Source organism: Acipenser ruthenus, chromosome 26 (assembly GCF_902713425.1).
Source record: "Acipenser ruthenus chromosome 26, fAciRut3.2 maternal haplotype, whole genome shotgun sequence".
Taxonomy (NCBI): domain Eukaryota; kingdom Metazoa; phylum Chordata; class Actinopteri; order Acipenseriformes; family Acipenseridae; genus Acipenser; species Acipenser ruthenus.
Genome location: NC_081214.1, coordinates 25,398,837 through 25,416,306, shown reverse-complemented (window position 1 = coordinate 25,416,306; position 17,470 = coordinate 25,398,837). Strand labels below are relative to the sequence as shown.

Here is a 17,470-nt window from a genome sequence, read left to right as displayed (position 1 = left end):
GATGCATTTCCCAGCTGAGCCACTGACTCGCGGGGGGACTCTTTGCCTAAAGTCTTGTGCAAGGAGGCCTAAAAACATCACATCACAAAGAACACCAACCTGTTTGCGCTGGAAATGGACTTCCAGCTTCATAGAGGCACACTTGTTCAGAATTGTCAGTCTCCTAATAGGAAAAGAGCAAATGTCATTAATTGTTTAGAAAATCTAATACAGAACTGTAGTCAATCCCAGAGGAATAGTGATTAATTGTCAGCAAGCGTCTGTCAATAAGAAAATACTTCCCCTTAGTCTTGAAACCTGGAATTGCAAATAAATCTTATTTTATTTGCAGGAAACCTAGGCCTATATTGTGTTGTGCATTCCTGATTATACTAGGTGCTCTGTGTTGTTTAATGAGCCAGGCCTATTGCAAGATCTTTTCTGTCTATATATAAAGGTCACATTTCAAGGAGTTTTGTTCTTTGCATTTCAAGGAAAGAGAATGGCTTGACAGGGAATGGAGACCCTTTCCGACTGTCAGCACGCTGACAGTGATGAGTGGAAACTCAAGAGGTTCCCACACACACTGCAGAACAAAACAGGACGGGTATCTCTGCAGCAAGAATGGAAAAATGTACAGACATCTGTTCACTGCCAACACTTCAGCCTGTGTGATTCCAGACAAACACAATCTGTATTAGGAAGCTCAATGGAAATTTCAACTGAACCCCAAGCATGTTTGTGCAATACTCAGACCCACCTATAGTATTTCTCAATAGCGATTTATCAATGTGCTTCATCAGGTAACTTTTCAACGCTGCTACCTGTAGTTTGCTCTTGGTAAAAGGTCAGTATCTTAATCCAGGGTCCCTCCCCACCCCACAAAGAACATCCAGTCTGGCTCAAATCTGTCTCAAAGTTCACACTGACATTAAACTGATACATTGCACACCCACACTGTTACAAACACGGGCAAAATGACCTGCCGAACATGCAATACTCCACCTCAATTAAAGCTTGGTTCTCATTCAAATAACACCAGCACACAAAAACGCACTCTGCATCTTTTCCTACCAGTCTTGACTTCAAACTGATTTTAGCCTAAGCTTGCATACATACCTTTACGTGTAAAGTACAGTGTGTCTCTCCCCCCCACCCCCCGCCTCCCGCAAAAGGTATGCAAGGGCAACATCTAACACCTTTTAAAGCAAATATTTCACAGCCACTCCACAGGGAGCTATACCACACTGTATTATTTGCTTACATGATAACAGGTCTGTTTACAGTCACATTGCAAGGAATATGCTTGGAATAAAAACCTGCAGAAGCAATTGATAGGTCACTCAATGCAATGAATGGTGCTACCGAGGAGGCAGAAACGCAACACAAAGAGCAACAGCGGTGAAAGAAAGACGGAAATCCCTGCCTGCCGGTCCTGGCTCGCTGGATGAGAGGAGGACTGTTCAAATCCCAGCACTGTGATGCTTTGCAATAATTACAACCAAGCCCCAAAATGAATGTTATAGCACTGCTATACTTACAGCAGCTTTCAAAACAAGTACTATATAAATAAAAACTATGTAAACGATGTGCAAATATGCAACTCCTTATTCCTGCTAACGCATAAAACACACTAAGCAAAATCAATGATCTTTACCACAGTTTGTTGTTGTTAGGTGTTTTTTAAAAGCCGCTGTACTGCAGGGGTCGTATTTTGACTCGAATCTAGGGGAAGGTAAGAGTTATGGTATTTCACACTGCACCCTTGTTTTTTTAAACCATGTAAAAAAGATCTGGACACTGGAAGCTTGTTTGTAGTGTGTCCTTCATATTGCTCAATGTAGAAGATTCTAGTTACCTGCAAAGGGATTTCAGCGAGTCCCGGTCCAGAAAATCATGGTCCTTTTTCACAGAGGCGATGTCGATGGGAAACAGAGAGTCTGCAAAACAAACCACAGCTACAGCCTCGGAACTCACACACTTCCTACTTTTGTTTGCAAACAGGTCAGGGGAAATTAAAAGGATCTCCTAACTTCTGCTATGTGCTGAACCAATGCATTTTCACAGGCCTCCCTTGCCAAACTGCTAACTGTATGCAAGAAACGCAATATTATTACGTTTCATAATTCATAATTAGAGTTTAGAAATTTACAGCAGTGTACGTTTTGCATGAAATTATTCTAAAAAGGGATACAAATAACTCTACTGAACATGCACATAACCTTTCTTACAGGATTCATTTGTAACAATATCTACCGGGAACTGCAGAAAGTTTCATGACGTGGGGTTGGAGCTGATGAGGCCAGTGAGTTTCTCATTTCTCACGTCTGTTATTTTAATGTCTTGAAGTGCCTCAGCACAAACCGACCACAAACTGGACATTTATAGTCACAAGCTGCTTAGATTCTCTTACGTCTAGAGAATGCAAATCATTGTGTCTGTGTGTTTTATTAAGTGCATTTCAGTCTCAGCCAGCAACTGTCTTGAGTCATCTAATTAAAATCCAGACTTGCGTGCAAATTCATTCAAGACACATTCTGAAATTGCAAGAAACAGTTTGCTCAGGTTTCAGAATCACATACAGTAGATTGTGTCAAACAATGATTTTAGGAGAATTTGAACTGTTATAGCAGTGACCAAGGGTCCAAAGAAAGAGGGCCTCTGTCTGGCACAAGCAACACGAAGACACATTACTGTGCTGCTGTGCTATTTTCAATCAATTTTTCTGTGCGCTTGAAAAAAAAAATCATGATATATATATATATATGTGGAAAAACATGTGTCCCACAACATCCTTACAATGCATCATTTCCAGCTATTGTTTCCCTATTCTCCCTCCTCCCAAGGCCATTCAGAGTTGAAATTTGTGATTTTTGACAAGCTGCCACATGTTGAATAGGACAGTAAGCAGGGGAAAGGTACCACTCTGCAGAGAGCAGCCCACGAGCCACAGCGGTTTGCACAGCGACAGCTGCAAGTTCACAAGCTCACATTGGAATTGCATTCTTGTTCTGGAAGCCAGAACCTAAATGGAGCATCGAAATCCAGAAACGCATTCCTGCTGCTCTTTAAAAGAACACATTTTCAAACCAAGGAACAAATATATTGGGAACAGGAGGAAGGAAAGTGTGTGGGGGTGCAGCAAAATCAATCTAAATGTTTATATTATTTGAAAAGGAGGCATTTAAAGCCGAATCTGCATCTATTATAATTATGCATATTACTTTATGTAAAGTACAGTATTTGGCTAATCACATAAAGTTCATTGGCGAGGAGCCAAATGAGCATATCTGGCAGATTTAGTTTTTCTTCCTGTAATTAAATCTTAACTGAGGTTTGAAGAGAAGCCTTTTTATTTAATGGCAGCAGCAGTTTAATGTGGTGCCTGTTGAAAATGTAAATGGCTTGGTTGATTACACTTATGCCAGAGGCTTTGATTAATGTGTTGCCTCACTAATCCAGGTATTACTACCTTGGCCTATGTAAATTTATTCAGCAGTTGCCTGCATGGGGCCTCTATTGCGTCAGTTTTGTTATTCAAAAGTGTCAGTTACTCTATTTTTTTTTCAAAAGTTATAACCTAACTTACTGAAACTGGCTTGCATTAAATATCTTCTGATTACAAAAAGAAGCAGCAATACTCTTTGGAGTAAAGGACATTGAAAATCAGCCTTCCACGACAGTGACTGTCGAAGGGAATTATTTTGGTAAATGTGCAAACTGTGAAATGAAATTAACCTCAAGCTATACATTGCACAGCAGCAGATAGACTGCAGTACTGCACATGTGCACGGTCCATATTTACCTTCATAAAGCTGTGCATATTGCGGAAATCCAGCTGCCTGAAGCCAATCACAAGCTTCCGTAGCCTCAAGTTCTGGAAGAAAACAAAAATAATAATAATTTTCATACAGGAGCACGATTTTTTTTTTTTTACATTTCTTTCATTATTATTATTATTATCATTATTATTATTATTATTATTATTATTAGGACTTTAGACATGCTTTTGGCATACGAGAACCATTTATCTTGATTTCATGATTTCTGATAGCAAACTGTATACAAGGGCATGGTAATTGCAGGCTAACAATTCCCAGAAAAAGATCTGGAGAATACCCATCATTTATCTGAAACCAAACGATTACATGAAGGGCTCTGGAAAAACAGACGGATAAGAAAACTGGCTGCACTCCAGATACAGCTGGATAGCAAACAGGCTCTACTCCACACATGCCCCAAATCAAATTTGCTCATGGACGGTTGCGCATCTGCCAGACAGCAGCCTGCTTTACAGCAGAAATGAATGGGCTGTTATCGACCCTTTAGGTTAAAAGCAGCTTAACTAGTTTATAACACAGCGAGGCTTGCAGGAGAAAGTCCCATCTCTGCCAGCAGCTCTCGCCATCAGAGACAGTTGTGTTTAGAAAGCCATATCTTACTGAACAAAAGACAGTAGAACAATACCAAGAACAGACCCTCATGAAAATCCATACATTATGAAAAGGAAATCAGGAACAGCACACAACTGACATTTCACCCAGTTCACCCAATTCAACCCCACAGCGGTGTACTAGATCTCTATCCAGAGAGCCAGTGGGGTGCTTGCTAGAATACAGCAGTGCTGGGGTGGAAAAATAAAATGTCAATGTTCACGTCAACACATATTGTACTGCAAGGAATGCATGTACTGTATTTAAATGGGTTTGAATGACATGGTCTGCTGCACCTACTTCAGATATGAAGCTGTCATTTGTAATGCTGTCATTTGAGGAGCCTGTATTATTGTACATTTTCTTTTTATATACTTAAATGTAACACTTCTGTGGCTTGATATGCTGCTTCAGCTTACAATTCAAATAATGTTTATCCCATTATTGCAATACAAGCAGCTGGCAAGTTAGCATCATTTCTTGACCTTTTAATAGACTACGTCTTTGCCATTTCTTAAAACTTTTAAAATTCCTTAAATCTCCAAATCTCTAAGCGCTGACACAGGATGAATCCGCTGGTGATTAACCTGCGTTCCCAAGCTTATCTCTACAATGTGTGCTTCAAAAGCAGTGGGCAGCAGACTTGCAATGGCATGCACAGCCTTTCACTGCCTAGGTCCCAAGCCAGCTCAGCTGACACGCAAGTCCAGCGTACAGGGAGGTTGCGTGAAAAGTCAGTTAAATGAACAATTCAGGAAAGCAGTAAATTAATCCTCGCCAGACCCATTATTGAATAAAACATGTAAGGATGAATGCTGGGGAGATATATATTATAAAAACTGGAAAGCACAGTGCATTAGAAAGCTCATGAGTACAACCGTCCAGACCTATTCATGTGCCCAGGAGGCTGCAACAAAATCAGCTGCTCGGCAAGGCTTGTGAATATATAAAAAAAAAAAAAAAAATCTGCAGTAATACTATTCTCTCTGGACGAAGTTTGTCTGTCATCTGTTCATTTTTTATTATGATCTAAGACTAAGAGTCGTACCAGATGCTACCCTTTTATCAGGGTACCTTATACTGTATAACTGACCTCATACCAGGACCCATGGTATCAGGACCCACCCTGAAATCCCATTCTTTTTCATTCAGGTTTCAAGTATATACATTGAATCAAGCCGGACTGAACTGAAATGAATAAAAAACATGAAGTAAAAGAGAAAGAGTTTCCATACCTGCAGCAAAAAGCAATCTGAAATCCACAAGCCTGCAACCAACAAACTGCACACTGCCACAAGGAAATCAACACCATCACCATCACAGGAAGCTGTTATTTTTAGATGTGATCCCTCAGTCCAGTTTTCTTTGGTGCCGCATTAACAGTCACACATTGTTCAAGGCCAGAAAGAATTCAAATAGAATATATTTTCTTTCCGCAGCAAGCTGCGATCAGTTACTGCTTCTATTTTTGTTGTTGGATTGTCAAACCTGAACGCCAATCTATCCCATACAGCAGGTTTCTCCCGCTTCTCTGAGGTTATCAGCAAAACTGTCTGGAAGCCCGTGTGCTCTCTATTTCTGTCCTGTGCCTGACACGTATATTTCAGCAAAGTGACACCATGAGGAATGACATTTCCAGAGGAAGTGGTGCTTCCATTTCGTGCGGCTCTCTTTTCCTTTTTGCCTGACTCGGCGACAGCCTGGCTCCAGGGCGGAGCTTCAATACAATCCATCCACCTGCATCCAGGTTCGACACAGACAGACAAGAGGATATGGACGCAGGTGGGTGGAGACTCGCCCCATTGCTTTAAATACATAGACACGGCACAGTATGTAAATTCTTCTAAAGCAAAAGGCATAATTTCCACAATCAAGACTTTTCAAAGTAGGTAAAAAAAAAACACAACACTGTCCGTGCTGACCTGTAACATGGATACCCTCCCTGTTTAAAATGCATTAAGCATGAAGCAGGGAGACAGATAATACATGTGATCTGACACCTTGGAATTGACTGTATGTTTTAAAGATAGGGCGGACAAAAAGGCTCAGCAGAGGACAGCGGTTGGGTTTGCCCAATTAAAGTCACACTGACACAAGGTCAGCTCTCCGAGCGCTGGCGTAGTGGGCTGTGTTTCCAATGAATCAGGAAGAGGAACGACAGACTGTCCTCTCCTTTTCCTCTTTCAACCATTTCAATGGAGCCATGCTGATGGCTCAGTGGGAGACTCTGACTGGAAGCGAGTGCTGTGACTGCCAAGGAATACATCTGCCAAAGGTTTTTTCAGAAGCTGGGCTAAGGAGCTCCAGAGGAATTACCCTTCACTACCATCTAAATGATTGGTAACAATGAGCTTTCAAAGGCAAACTTCTATTCTCAAAAACACAGAGCTGAATATGATGTTTCACAGAAGACAGATATGTTGAGACACATATTAATATTAGTGAATGCAGATTTTTGTAATGATGGACATCCAGTAATACATGTATTTTGTCATAGACTGTAACGGAAGTGCTTAAAATAAATTTCTGGGAACATTTATGTATATATTAAAAATCTCCATTTCAGCAGACACTGATGTCACAGTAAACCACTAGTTTACCAAACAATCCATTTTCTCCTCTTATACTGTAATCGGAGACGTTTGCAACCATGCACTGCCTAATTATAAACAATTGACCTAAATGACTCAGAAGAATAAAACCAAGGTAACCGACTTCCACACAGTCACTGAATGAGTTGGGATTCAATTCATTAAGCTATCACTATCAGCCAGTTGTTTTTAAACTGTATTTAAGAAAGACAGAATGAATGTGTTCAACACCGATTGTAGCTAATACAGTACATGCAACATAGGCTAGAAATACCCATACAAGTGCATCTAATCTGACTACATATACTTGCAGTACGTAATCTGCCAACACTGTTTAGTGAGGTGCAGAAATGTCTTGGCGCACACTTTCACAGAAAGCAGAGCACTCTCGCTCACTCTCTCTCCAAGGAGTTTGCACTCACTGAAAAACCTCTGTGTAATGGCACAGCATACAAGGAAGGCCTGCCTGCAGTCCAAACCCCCCCTCAAGATTGGGGAGGGGGGCAGTGCTTGTGCCAATTAAAAATCAAGATTTTTGTTATCTGGCTTTTTTTTTTTTTTATTCGGTAGCTTGAAGGCATTCAAACTGGAGCCTAATGCAACAATGGGGCCATTTAGGACCATCATAAAAACATTCAAACTTGTTTCTTGCTTGTTTTCAATTTGCATGCCCGTATTTTAATCCCATGCTTTACTGTATGCATTACAAAGATGTACAATAAAATTCATATATTTTGCATATGCAGTGAAGAACATATTCCTCCTACAGTATGCTACAAGTTAAAACTTTACACGAAAATGATGTGTGATGCTTTAATAAAAACAGCCTCCAGGGACAGCGACTGAATGAAATACTGAAGCTTTTAAAGACCGGGCTCTTTGGTTTCCTAAAGAATAGTAGTAGTGCCTTGGGATAAACAGAGAACAATTGGCCAGTTCATTGATACAGTTTAGCTCTGCCTATGGGGTGGGTATCTTTTTGAGTACACCCTTGTATGTGGTTTACTCAGGTTTGACTACCTTAGCTTCAAACAATCCCCCTGCCTCGCTCCCAGTTTAAGCGCAGGGGTCCAGCACAGGCCACCATCTGGTTTTGCTGGCCATGGGCTTCACGCCCACAGCTCACTCTGCCGATAGGGGCCCCCGAGTTGACTTCAGAATCTTAAAAAAAGAGAGGTCACGACACTGTGGCACAGGTGGCAGGGGATCCGTGGAATGATACAGAGAAGGGTTTACGTTATTCTAGTGTCACAAAAACAGCTTCTGAGTTTCCCTGCTGGTGATGCAATCTACTGACCATCCAACTTAGTGCATGCATGTTGAATATCTTGCTAGCTAGTACAAAATAAAAAAAATCCCAATTTGAAGAGGGATCCCTAGAAAAAACAAGCGGTAGCACAACATTCATTACCGATCATCTTTATGGCTGTACAGGGGACTGTAGGAGCTATTTCAAGTACAACAAACACACTGCCGCATAACCTGATAAATCAGTCTCATGAATCCTTCTTTTTGCCAAGTTATATAAACTGTACTGGTTTTTTTTTTTTTTTAATCATTTTTGCTCAAGAGTCAAAACCGGCAATGAAAAAAAAAAAAAAAAAAAGTCTTTCCCAGAGAATCAACAGCTGTTTTAAATCGCATAACCAATCAAACAACCAGGAATGTACGTTACACAAGGGCTTAAATCTACTGTCAGTGCACATGCTGGCAAAATAAAGATTCTTAAAAACACTGCACACATAATTCAGTGACTTGACAGGCAGTGGAGAGTTCATTCATCAGACCTTTAAGCTGTCATGGTGAGATGGTTTACTGCCTATTAAAAGTGACACTTGTTTATCAGTAAGGAGAGTTTCTGTATTATTCAGCATGTCTCAAATTCTATTGATTGTTTTGTTTTTTTTCTTGGGTGTGTATGTATGTGTATATATGTATGTGTATGTATGTATGCGTGCGTGTGTGTGTGTGTATGTATGTGTGTGTATCTGTGTGTGGAGAGGGGTTGGGAGGGTTGAATTCCACAGCTGAGAAACAGATGGCTAGCCACAACAAGGAAGTTTGGAGTGTGCTAAGAGGCAACAACTAGGAAGAGCCACATACCCCTCTGCATTGTGTGTCAAGCTTTTACTTACTTTGTAAAAATCTGTGCCACGTTTCCACATTTATTATAAATAAATACTTTTTTTTCCCTGGTCGCTTTGCTTTCTTCACCCTCATCAATGCTATTTCTTGCTTTATTATTTTATTGCTGTCGGTATAAGGGGCAAGAAATGAGTTCTGTACCAAAAGCTGAGAGTCTTCTTTTCATTTAGCATCTAGACTTCAAACAGACAGCCTTTAATTACTGGGCAAGAGGGCATGCAGCCCACTGAAGAGACAGCCAGTGGAAACTACAGAGGGCCAGCATCTCTACTGGGATTCTTCATAGGGTTTATAGACAAGACGGTTCATTGTGGTTACCTCACGATCCCAAACAAACCTGCAATTCGGTGCAACCCACCAAGCTTTGTGTTTAGAAACCCTGACATGGCTTCCAGCTGCTGTGGCACAGGCATGGGGCATTATTTGCATCCCACCACAGCCCATTATGATATCTAGTTTTCTATTTATAACCCGCCAAAAGCTTCTTGTAATTTCTTTTTGGAGAGAGACATTCAATTTAATTTAATAAAAGGACAGCACAACCCTTTTACATTTTAGCCATCTGCACAACACAATAATGTATTAATGAGCTACATTTCTGCAAATTTTCAATTAAGAAGGGGGGGGGGGGTTCTGCAACAGCAAATCTCCGGTCAACAGCAACCCTTTCCTTGCGATGAATAATGGCTATTGTGTCCATGGAATGTTTGGGAAATATTGTGTCACATCACTTTCCCAATGGGAGTCCACAATGTAAACCATTGATGTCCACAAGTTCAAAGCCTGTACTACTGAAGGCTTACTGTACATTATTATTTAATTAAAATTCTTTCAAGATTATACATGTATGACAAAAGAGACAGCTAGGCACTGTTCTCTTGGTAGCGCTAGCTATCAAAACATTTGTCAGGCAGCTATTCATAGCTGATTATATTGTACGTATACCACTGTTAGCTTACAGTAATACTCCTGTATAAAATATAGTACTTTCTCATTGGTCATTTTGGCTTTGTTAAGCTAAGCTTTCATGGTTTAATTTTTCACTTCTAATTTTGACCAACAAAATACCCACTCTAACCGAACAAGCTAGAATAATTAAGCTTATCAATGCAATTGCTCTCCTCGTATCTAACACTGGACACAAAGCGAGTGATGAAACTAAGAAACTTATTGGAATTGTATTAAAATATCACTTAAATCCATATACTTTACTGCACAAAATTACAGTTCATAAAATCACAGCCATGCAACTACCACCAACTGGAGGTTTTTGCCTCAGTGAAAGCTGAAAGTAAAGCTTCAAAAACAGTATTAATAGGTGTTGAAAGATCTACTATTTCCCCCTGATGTAATCACCACTCAGTGCAGTAGCCCTTCATCAGCCAGGAGTAAGTAATAAGATAAGACGTTAATCAGGCGAATGTATTAAGAAATCAATTAAGCACATTATCAACTTCAGGGCAAAACCGGCGAAGCGCAACAAACGTCTCAAATGTCTGCTAATCAAAATTGTCAAGAAATGTCAGTGTCCAGCTAAAGCAGAATTACAATCATAGTGCTGGACCATAAACAGAAAACATTTATGAAAGTGTCCTGGTTCATTATACACACGTACTGTACACTTACAACAATGCACACAAACCACCGACTTACCATTATCATCACGCGTTCTAAGCTTATCTCTGCTGCTCATTGAAAAGAAGTCATTGGTGTACAACACAGTTCGAAGGATGCTTTGACAAAGTTCAGAGTTCCGTGCAGAAAACAAATAAAAAGCACACAGAACGCAGTCTAACAACAAGCACAGTCTCAAACTAGTGGGACAGGTCCGGGTTTGCGCTACTGTACCAGGATAATAAACCCTGCCCTTCCTGACCTCATTCAAACTAAAAGCCATCTGGTTCCTCAAGAGCAAATGTCCCAAGAGCAGCAATCTCCTCCAGCGCTGGGCTGTACCATTCCCACAGGCTGGCGTGGGGGAACATTTCAGTCACAATAGTACAGTGGCTCAGTTGGGGCTACAGTCACTTTAGACGCGCTGCAGTGGGACAGTAACATTTCTATGGGAGTTCCATTGCAACCTACATGACTATCGTGAAATAAAATATCCATTGACAATCATTTAAACACACACACACACACCCCTGTATGATGTCCACCACATGTCTTTTAAAAGTAGATTTACCATTAAAACACATTTTTTTGATTATCAGTTTAGGCAAAAGTGCAGAGGAACTGTTGCCTATTTAACTACAATGAGTGCCAAGTGCAATTGAAAACAAAAAAACAGTTTACTGAACAGACCCTTGGGAACTGTTTAAAACAGATCCTTGTAATGGGGACAGAAAGCTTAGGAAACAGATTGTCATGATAAAAAAAAAGAATTAAATAAATCAAACGAACAGAAACTTCCGATCAAAACGACTGTGGACGATCTTTTGGTGTTTGCTTCACTTGTCAAGTACAATGCTGTAGCTCTCACAAAAAAACAGTTTCTTCCTCCTCCCTCGTCCGGCTTGTCTGCATTCATGGGTTTAGAGCTTTTAACCTCATCTCATCGACAGGGGACAGGACATACTAATGCCAGTGTATCACACAGCACTGCCCGTTACATATGTTACGCTACCCAGATCTGATTTCAGCAAAACATCTGGAGTGAAACTGAGCTATTGCACAGGAAGTAGGAACCATTTTTATTTTTATAGCATTGTCATTCGAAATACCTGCATATTTTAAAATCAAGAATAAAATGCAAGCCAATCACCTCAACAGAAGAAAAAGCGGGCCAGTGTTAACAGGGCTTGTGCTAATAACAGCTATGAAAACGGATATTCAAATCTTGGTTGGCACTCCTTTAAGTGGGTGCTTTTCCACTCGGACAGGAGGATTCAACAGAATTCAGTCCATTCTGGTGAATTAGTAACCATGAGGAGTCTTTTTTCCCCTTGCTGCAGAAGTCCTTAACTGTGACCTTGTGTTGCTGAGATTAGTGTACAGTATGGTGTAGTCCAACTGTGACGTGTGGTCTTGAACAAGAACAAAATCAATACGGCACAGCCAGACGGCTCCAGTAGCCTTCTGTTGTTTCCTGCTTATATTGGTCTTGTACTGTTTGCAGGGAGTGGACCAACATTCAGCTCCCACTAACAAGGTAATGCAACCACTTAGGCGGAGGTCAGGTCGTATTTAAAGCTCGTGAAGAGGAAAAGGGCTACAAAGCAATCACTCGTACACTATTACACTGCCTCACCGCATTGCACTGGTGCTGGCGTCAGATCGTTTCTTGCCAGAGTCTGCATGCATCCAGCATGTTCCTGTAAGCAGCACTAGGATGTTTGTTTTGATCACTGCTTGTGGTCATGCAACCTGCTCCATGAACAACCCTTCCCATCTCAGTTGCAATAAGTTGTTTTCTGTATCATTTAAAAGGCATTAAACAAGCTTTAACCGACACAAGTAACTGCAGCTGCACAGTACAATCCTTACAATCAAATCCAGTTCGTATATCCCATTCCTGATACAAACTGTATTCTTAGTCAATCAAGCTGTTCAATATTTGGAGATCTCCAGTGTTCTCGAGGCTGCACGCCTCAATGAGCAGACAGTGTACACAGTACACAGAGCGTGTGACAGGTCCACCGAGTCTGCACATGTTTTACATTCTCTCGCCCAGCAGAGTGGGACTGCACCATGTCAAGTGGAGTTCTTCAGTGTGACAGGTGTGATATTCTGCAGACACTGCCTGGATTCAGAAACAGGCCTGTTGAGTTATACAGTCTTTTATCTGCTTCACAAAGGAGGAGAGAAACAGCAGCTCGGACACTTCTGGAATGTGGCTCCAGAGCTGTGAAAGGAGACAACTGACGGCCGTGCAGGGAAATCTCACACCCGACGACTGTGCACTTGAACCTGACATTCCTGTCCAGCTGTCCCTTTTCCTTACTTTTGACTGTGTGTGTGTGTGTGTGTGTAGCGATGGGGGGGGGGGGGGGGGGGCGGGGGTACCAGTGTCACTGCTCTCCTTGCATGTGACAGGGGTACAGTACTGTAATCCTCCTTAGGGTTATCTTTCCTGAAATTAGCACTGTACTATGACATCCATGAAATTGGAGTTACAATAAAGTTTTTACCAAGAGGTGGTCTATTCAGCTGACCTATACAGCGGAGGACAGCATTAAGTATTCAAGATTTTCACCTTCTTTGTTTAAATAGACAAACATACTCTGTTATAGCTGTTGGAATTTACAAAGTTTTGAATGGGATAAATGGTGGCAGTACCTTGATCTGTCCCTGTTTTGATCAGCTAAATAGACCCCAAGCACCTCATCTGAACTCCTGTACAGCACATTTCTGAGTGTGATTGTGAAGCACGTGAGAAAAGCAAATGTTTGCAGATGTGTAGCAGATTAACTTGGCCACGCTTTCATGTCCCTGTAAAACAGAGAACTCAACCGGCTTGCGTGTCCCTGTTAGCTGTAACCTTCAGCCACGTGCTGAGCGAGAAAAGGTCACTTCCGATAGTAATCATGTAAACAAGCAGCTGGTTAATGATAACGTAGTGCTCTATGGCGAATGTGGCAATAAACGTAATTAAACCTGATAAACATGGTGTGTGCTTATCTGCAAGTGTTTATTAGGCTGACTGATATCTCAAACTCACAGGACCATTCTATTTTAGATGCAGTTAAGTGTAGATATTAAATCCGAGAAAGAGGACATCACGTTACGACTGGACATGAACTGCACAGTACAGAGCTCTATCCAGTAGGCTGACATGAATCCATTTTTAAAATGCTCACGCTTCTTGTACACTGGTTATAACTTTATTAATAAGATTTCCACAGCTGGCCACTGTGACTTAGGAAAGAAAACAAGCAGTTTTCTGTTTATAAAGAAAGGGGCCAGGCAGCATTGATCAGCACAGTTTAATTTGATGACTTCCCGACCAAGTAAAAACAATACTTCAAAGAAATGGACAAGAAGTTGACAAAGGGTGTGGAACAGTTTAAATTGCTGTCAGTGTCAGCTCTCTGCAGCCCAGATACAAACATTAACTGTACACATAGTTTGGAAACATGGAGGGACTTGTGTCGCTGTATTTTTCTTTTTATGTCAAATATTTTTGACATGGTTTTGGTTTTGTGGAAACTCCGGTGCAAATACAACTTGCTTACTTTGTCAACAGGAATCTGTGTGCAATAACTTTGCTATGTTATCCCACACATGAGAAGTAAATGAAATGAAATGTGTAAAAAACACACAGTGAAGATTAACTGGAACTACAGTACATGACTGTATTTGTAGGGCTCAGCAAAGCAGTTTTTCACAATAAGGTTCAATTAAGCAAGCTAAATTTGGATAAGCTTATATTGCTGTATTATATACAGCACTTCTAAACAGGTTAAACAGAGAAACCACAGACACTACAGAAAGCCTTTGTGCTTCATGTCATCTATATAAAGCACCAGATGTGTGTCTAACAGGAAATCTAATTGGCTTTTGATTAGTGTTGGGTCTGGACTGTTTTTGTCTTGGACACGTAGTGTGTATGTGGTTTTGCTTTGATAAATTTCCAGCTCATGCAATTATTATTATTATATTGCATGCTGCAAACGAGTTATTCCTTTATGAAGCGCTAGCAAAGATTTTGGTTTCTTTGGGTTCAAACCAGCTTTGCAGACAGCTCTCACTGTTCTTCGTGGAGTAGCTCTTCTGGAAGAATGAGACAAATAAAGCTTTTTTTTTATTATTTTAAATTAGGTATTTGTCCCTAGTTGAGAAACACCCAATTGTCTCATGGCTTTAACCACATTTCCATATTTATTCCTATAATTCAATTAAAGTAAAATAGTGATTTATTTGATGACATCCTTTGTTGTTCCTTCGTTCTCCAGTAAGTTGTATGGGAATTTCCACTTGGGAACCAACCAGTTCAGGAGGTCTGTTACTGAATCATCTGTCATCGAAATTGCCATACAGTATTTATTTTACGCTCCTGTTGAAATTCCAGTAGAGGATGGGTCTGGGTTCCTCCGAGGTCACAACCTCAACCTCCATTTTACTTATGAACAGCATGCTCAGGAAATTGCTTCACTGAATACTTCCCCTTGTTGTTGTGCAGAAATGTCATTCGTTTATATCTTCACTGGCAGCCCATCACTCTTATGAACGTACAGAGTAAACAAACCAGTCTGTGTGTGTGTGTGGGGGGGGGGGGATACGACGGAAATAAGAGCACACCCCCGCCCCCCCCCCCCCCTCCAAAAAAAACAAAATCACAGGTAAATCAACTAGAGATTCACTTATTTACTTTTAATTCGGGAACGTTAGCCAGGAGAAAGAGATTTTGTCTTCTGAACATGGCAGCGTATGCTCCAGTTCATGCTCCCCCCTGCCACAATGCTAAATCTCCGACTGAAAGGAGTGCCGTATTGCGGGAACTGAAAACCAGCTTTGTGGCAGTAGGGAGCGTGATCTTGGATGCACTGCTAACATACAGTCCAGCTGCTTTATGACCCACGAAGAGCGATGAAGAGTTTCAAGATATTCTGCAATATGTCTGAGAATAGAACAACAGGAGGCACAGGGTGTTCTGTAACACTTCAATAAAGGAACACCATTAATACAGGAGTTAGCCTGAAGAAATTCACATATTATCAGGGTCAATTTCTAAACACTGTACTAACTGGATATGTGTATTTCAATTCAGCGGAAGACGCCATCCAATATATGTGTGTGTGTGTGTGAAATCACACCAGTAGTGGCAATGCTTTTGACAGGGGGGAAAAATGCAAACATGCAGATCAACAGTAAATTAAACCAATGTGGTTTGACACAGCACTACCATAGCACTGGTGTAGAGGGGTGTTCAAAACCCCTGCAGTTATACATACAGTCTTTCTGAATAAAAGACGTGCAGTATTGAAAATACGTTTTTACATTTTCACAATCTTTCTCACTAAAAGGCGTACACTATTGAAAACACGTTTTACAGCTTGGTTGAAAAAAGAGAATAAAAACAGGTTAAAGGCTGAACTTCAGAAGCATGTGTACAGTACAGCACTGTGGCTGTGGGTCACATCTCTTAAATATTTGACATGTTTAATGCATTCTGTTTCTTGAGTACTCAGTCTGTTCAACATCAACATGTGGGCAGGCTGAATTAAACTAAAGGCTGCTGAAAAATTCATTTCTCCAAATGTATTCATAGTTTTATTATGGACCCCAGAAAAACAGTTCAGATTGTAATGGGTAATTCACGATATGGGTAAATACGCTATTTAAATGCATAGTTCTTTCCATAAGCTTGTGGTGTGGACTTTTCCATAAACCAACGTAATTAGCCTGCTTGCCATGGTGCTTCTCTGTTAGATATTGAGGTTTTTAAACCGTATTGAACACAGAAGAGACTGACATTAATGAACGTGACTCTCTGAATGCTGTGTGCAGCTATTCACAGCAGAGATCCACTGCTGAACTAGCTGAAGCGTGTAGCTTTGGAACTAAACACATTGAAGGGACAGATTAGGATGTGCTACTAGGAGAATCCTGGACCGCCGGTCAATCCAGCTCATTATTGTTCTTAAGCAAGAATTAAACAAAGTGGGGGGGGATAGAAGCATGACATAGCAAGGGTGCAAGCTGAAGCAGCGGCATGGACAGCAGCGTGCAACAAGCTCTTCAAGAGGTTAACAGCGTTCAGTTCAGGAATGCAATGTTCTGTACAGTGGAAAGGAAATCTATCCCTCCAAACCCTATTTTTAACTGGGTGTACACACAATACAAGCAATATTTCAGATCCATTTCCTTACCAGTAACCCTTTAACTTCCTCGGAGAAGACCTCCCATATCTCACAATGTGGAGAGCTGCCGGGGTCAGTACTGTGGTTCTGCTGTATATAAATTGTGCAGAGCTGGTCAGACAGCTAGGAATCTGAATTATCTCCAACCATATTTAAGAGAAGGTCTGTTTAGCTGGCAGATCTCAATACTAAATAAAGCCGATAACAGCCACAAACAAATACTGCAAGAGCAAGGTGGGCACCTGAGCCCAGACAGGAACCCTAACAACATCCCAGCGTCTCCTCTGAGCTTGCTTTTGAATGCTTCAGCCCGTTTACAGTACATATCACATGCAGTACCAGCTGGCATAAGGTACTGCCTACTGGGACCACGTAGGCTGCAAGCAAGGAAACGGGGTACCTGCAGGCTTTAACATTTCAACACAATGAGGAAGAATTCCAGAGCAGCAAGGGATAATCCTCCAAACCCTGACACGTATTCACCCTGAGAGGAGGCTGAACAAATCCTTTCAAGTGACTT

At 41.0% G+C, this 17,470-nt stretch overlaps 1 protein-coding gene across 5 annotated transcripts in view; it reads right to left on the bottom strand.

Moving 5' to 3' along the window:
* LOC131701639 (stAR-related lipid transfer protein 13-like) overlaps positions 1 to 17,470 on the bottom strand; it is a 55,862-nt gene that overhangs the window by 10,783 nt on the left and 27,609 nt on the right. For 4 of the 5 annotated variants that reach the window (XM_059000677.1, XM_059000679.1, XM_059000678.1 and 1 more), the window contains 3 exons: positions 3,785 to 3,856; positions 1,838 to 1,919; positions 100 to 163 (listed from right to left, as the gene is read on the bottom strand). In XM_059000677.1, the coding sequence (XP_058856660.1) occupies positions 100 to 163; positions 1,838 to 1,919; positions 3,785 to 3,856 (218 nt within the window). Of the gene's footprint in view, positions 1 to 99; positions 164 to 1,837; positions 1,920 to 3,784; positions 3,857 to 10,801; positions 10,973 to 17,470 lie in introns of those variants that run through there. The other variant, XM_059000680.1, reaches the window with a different exon arrangement.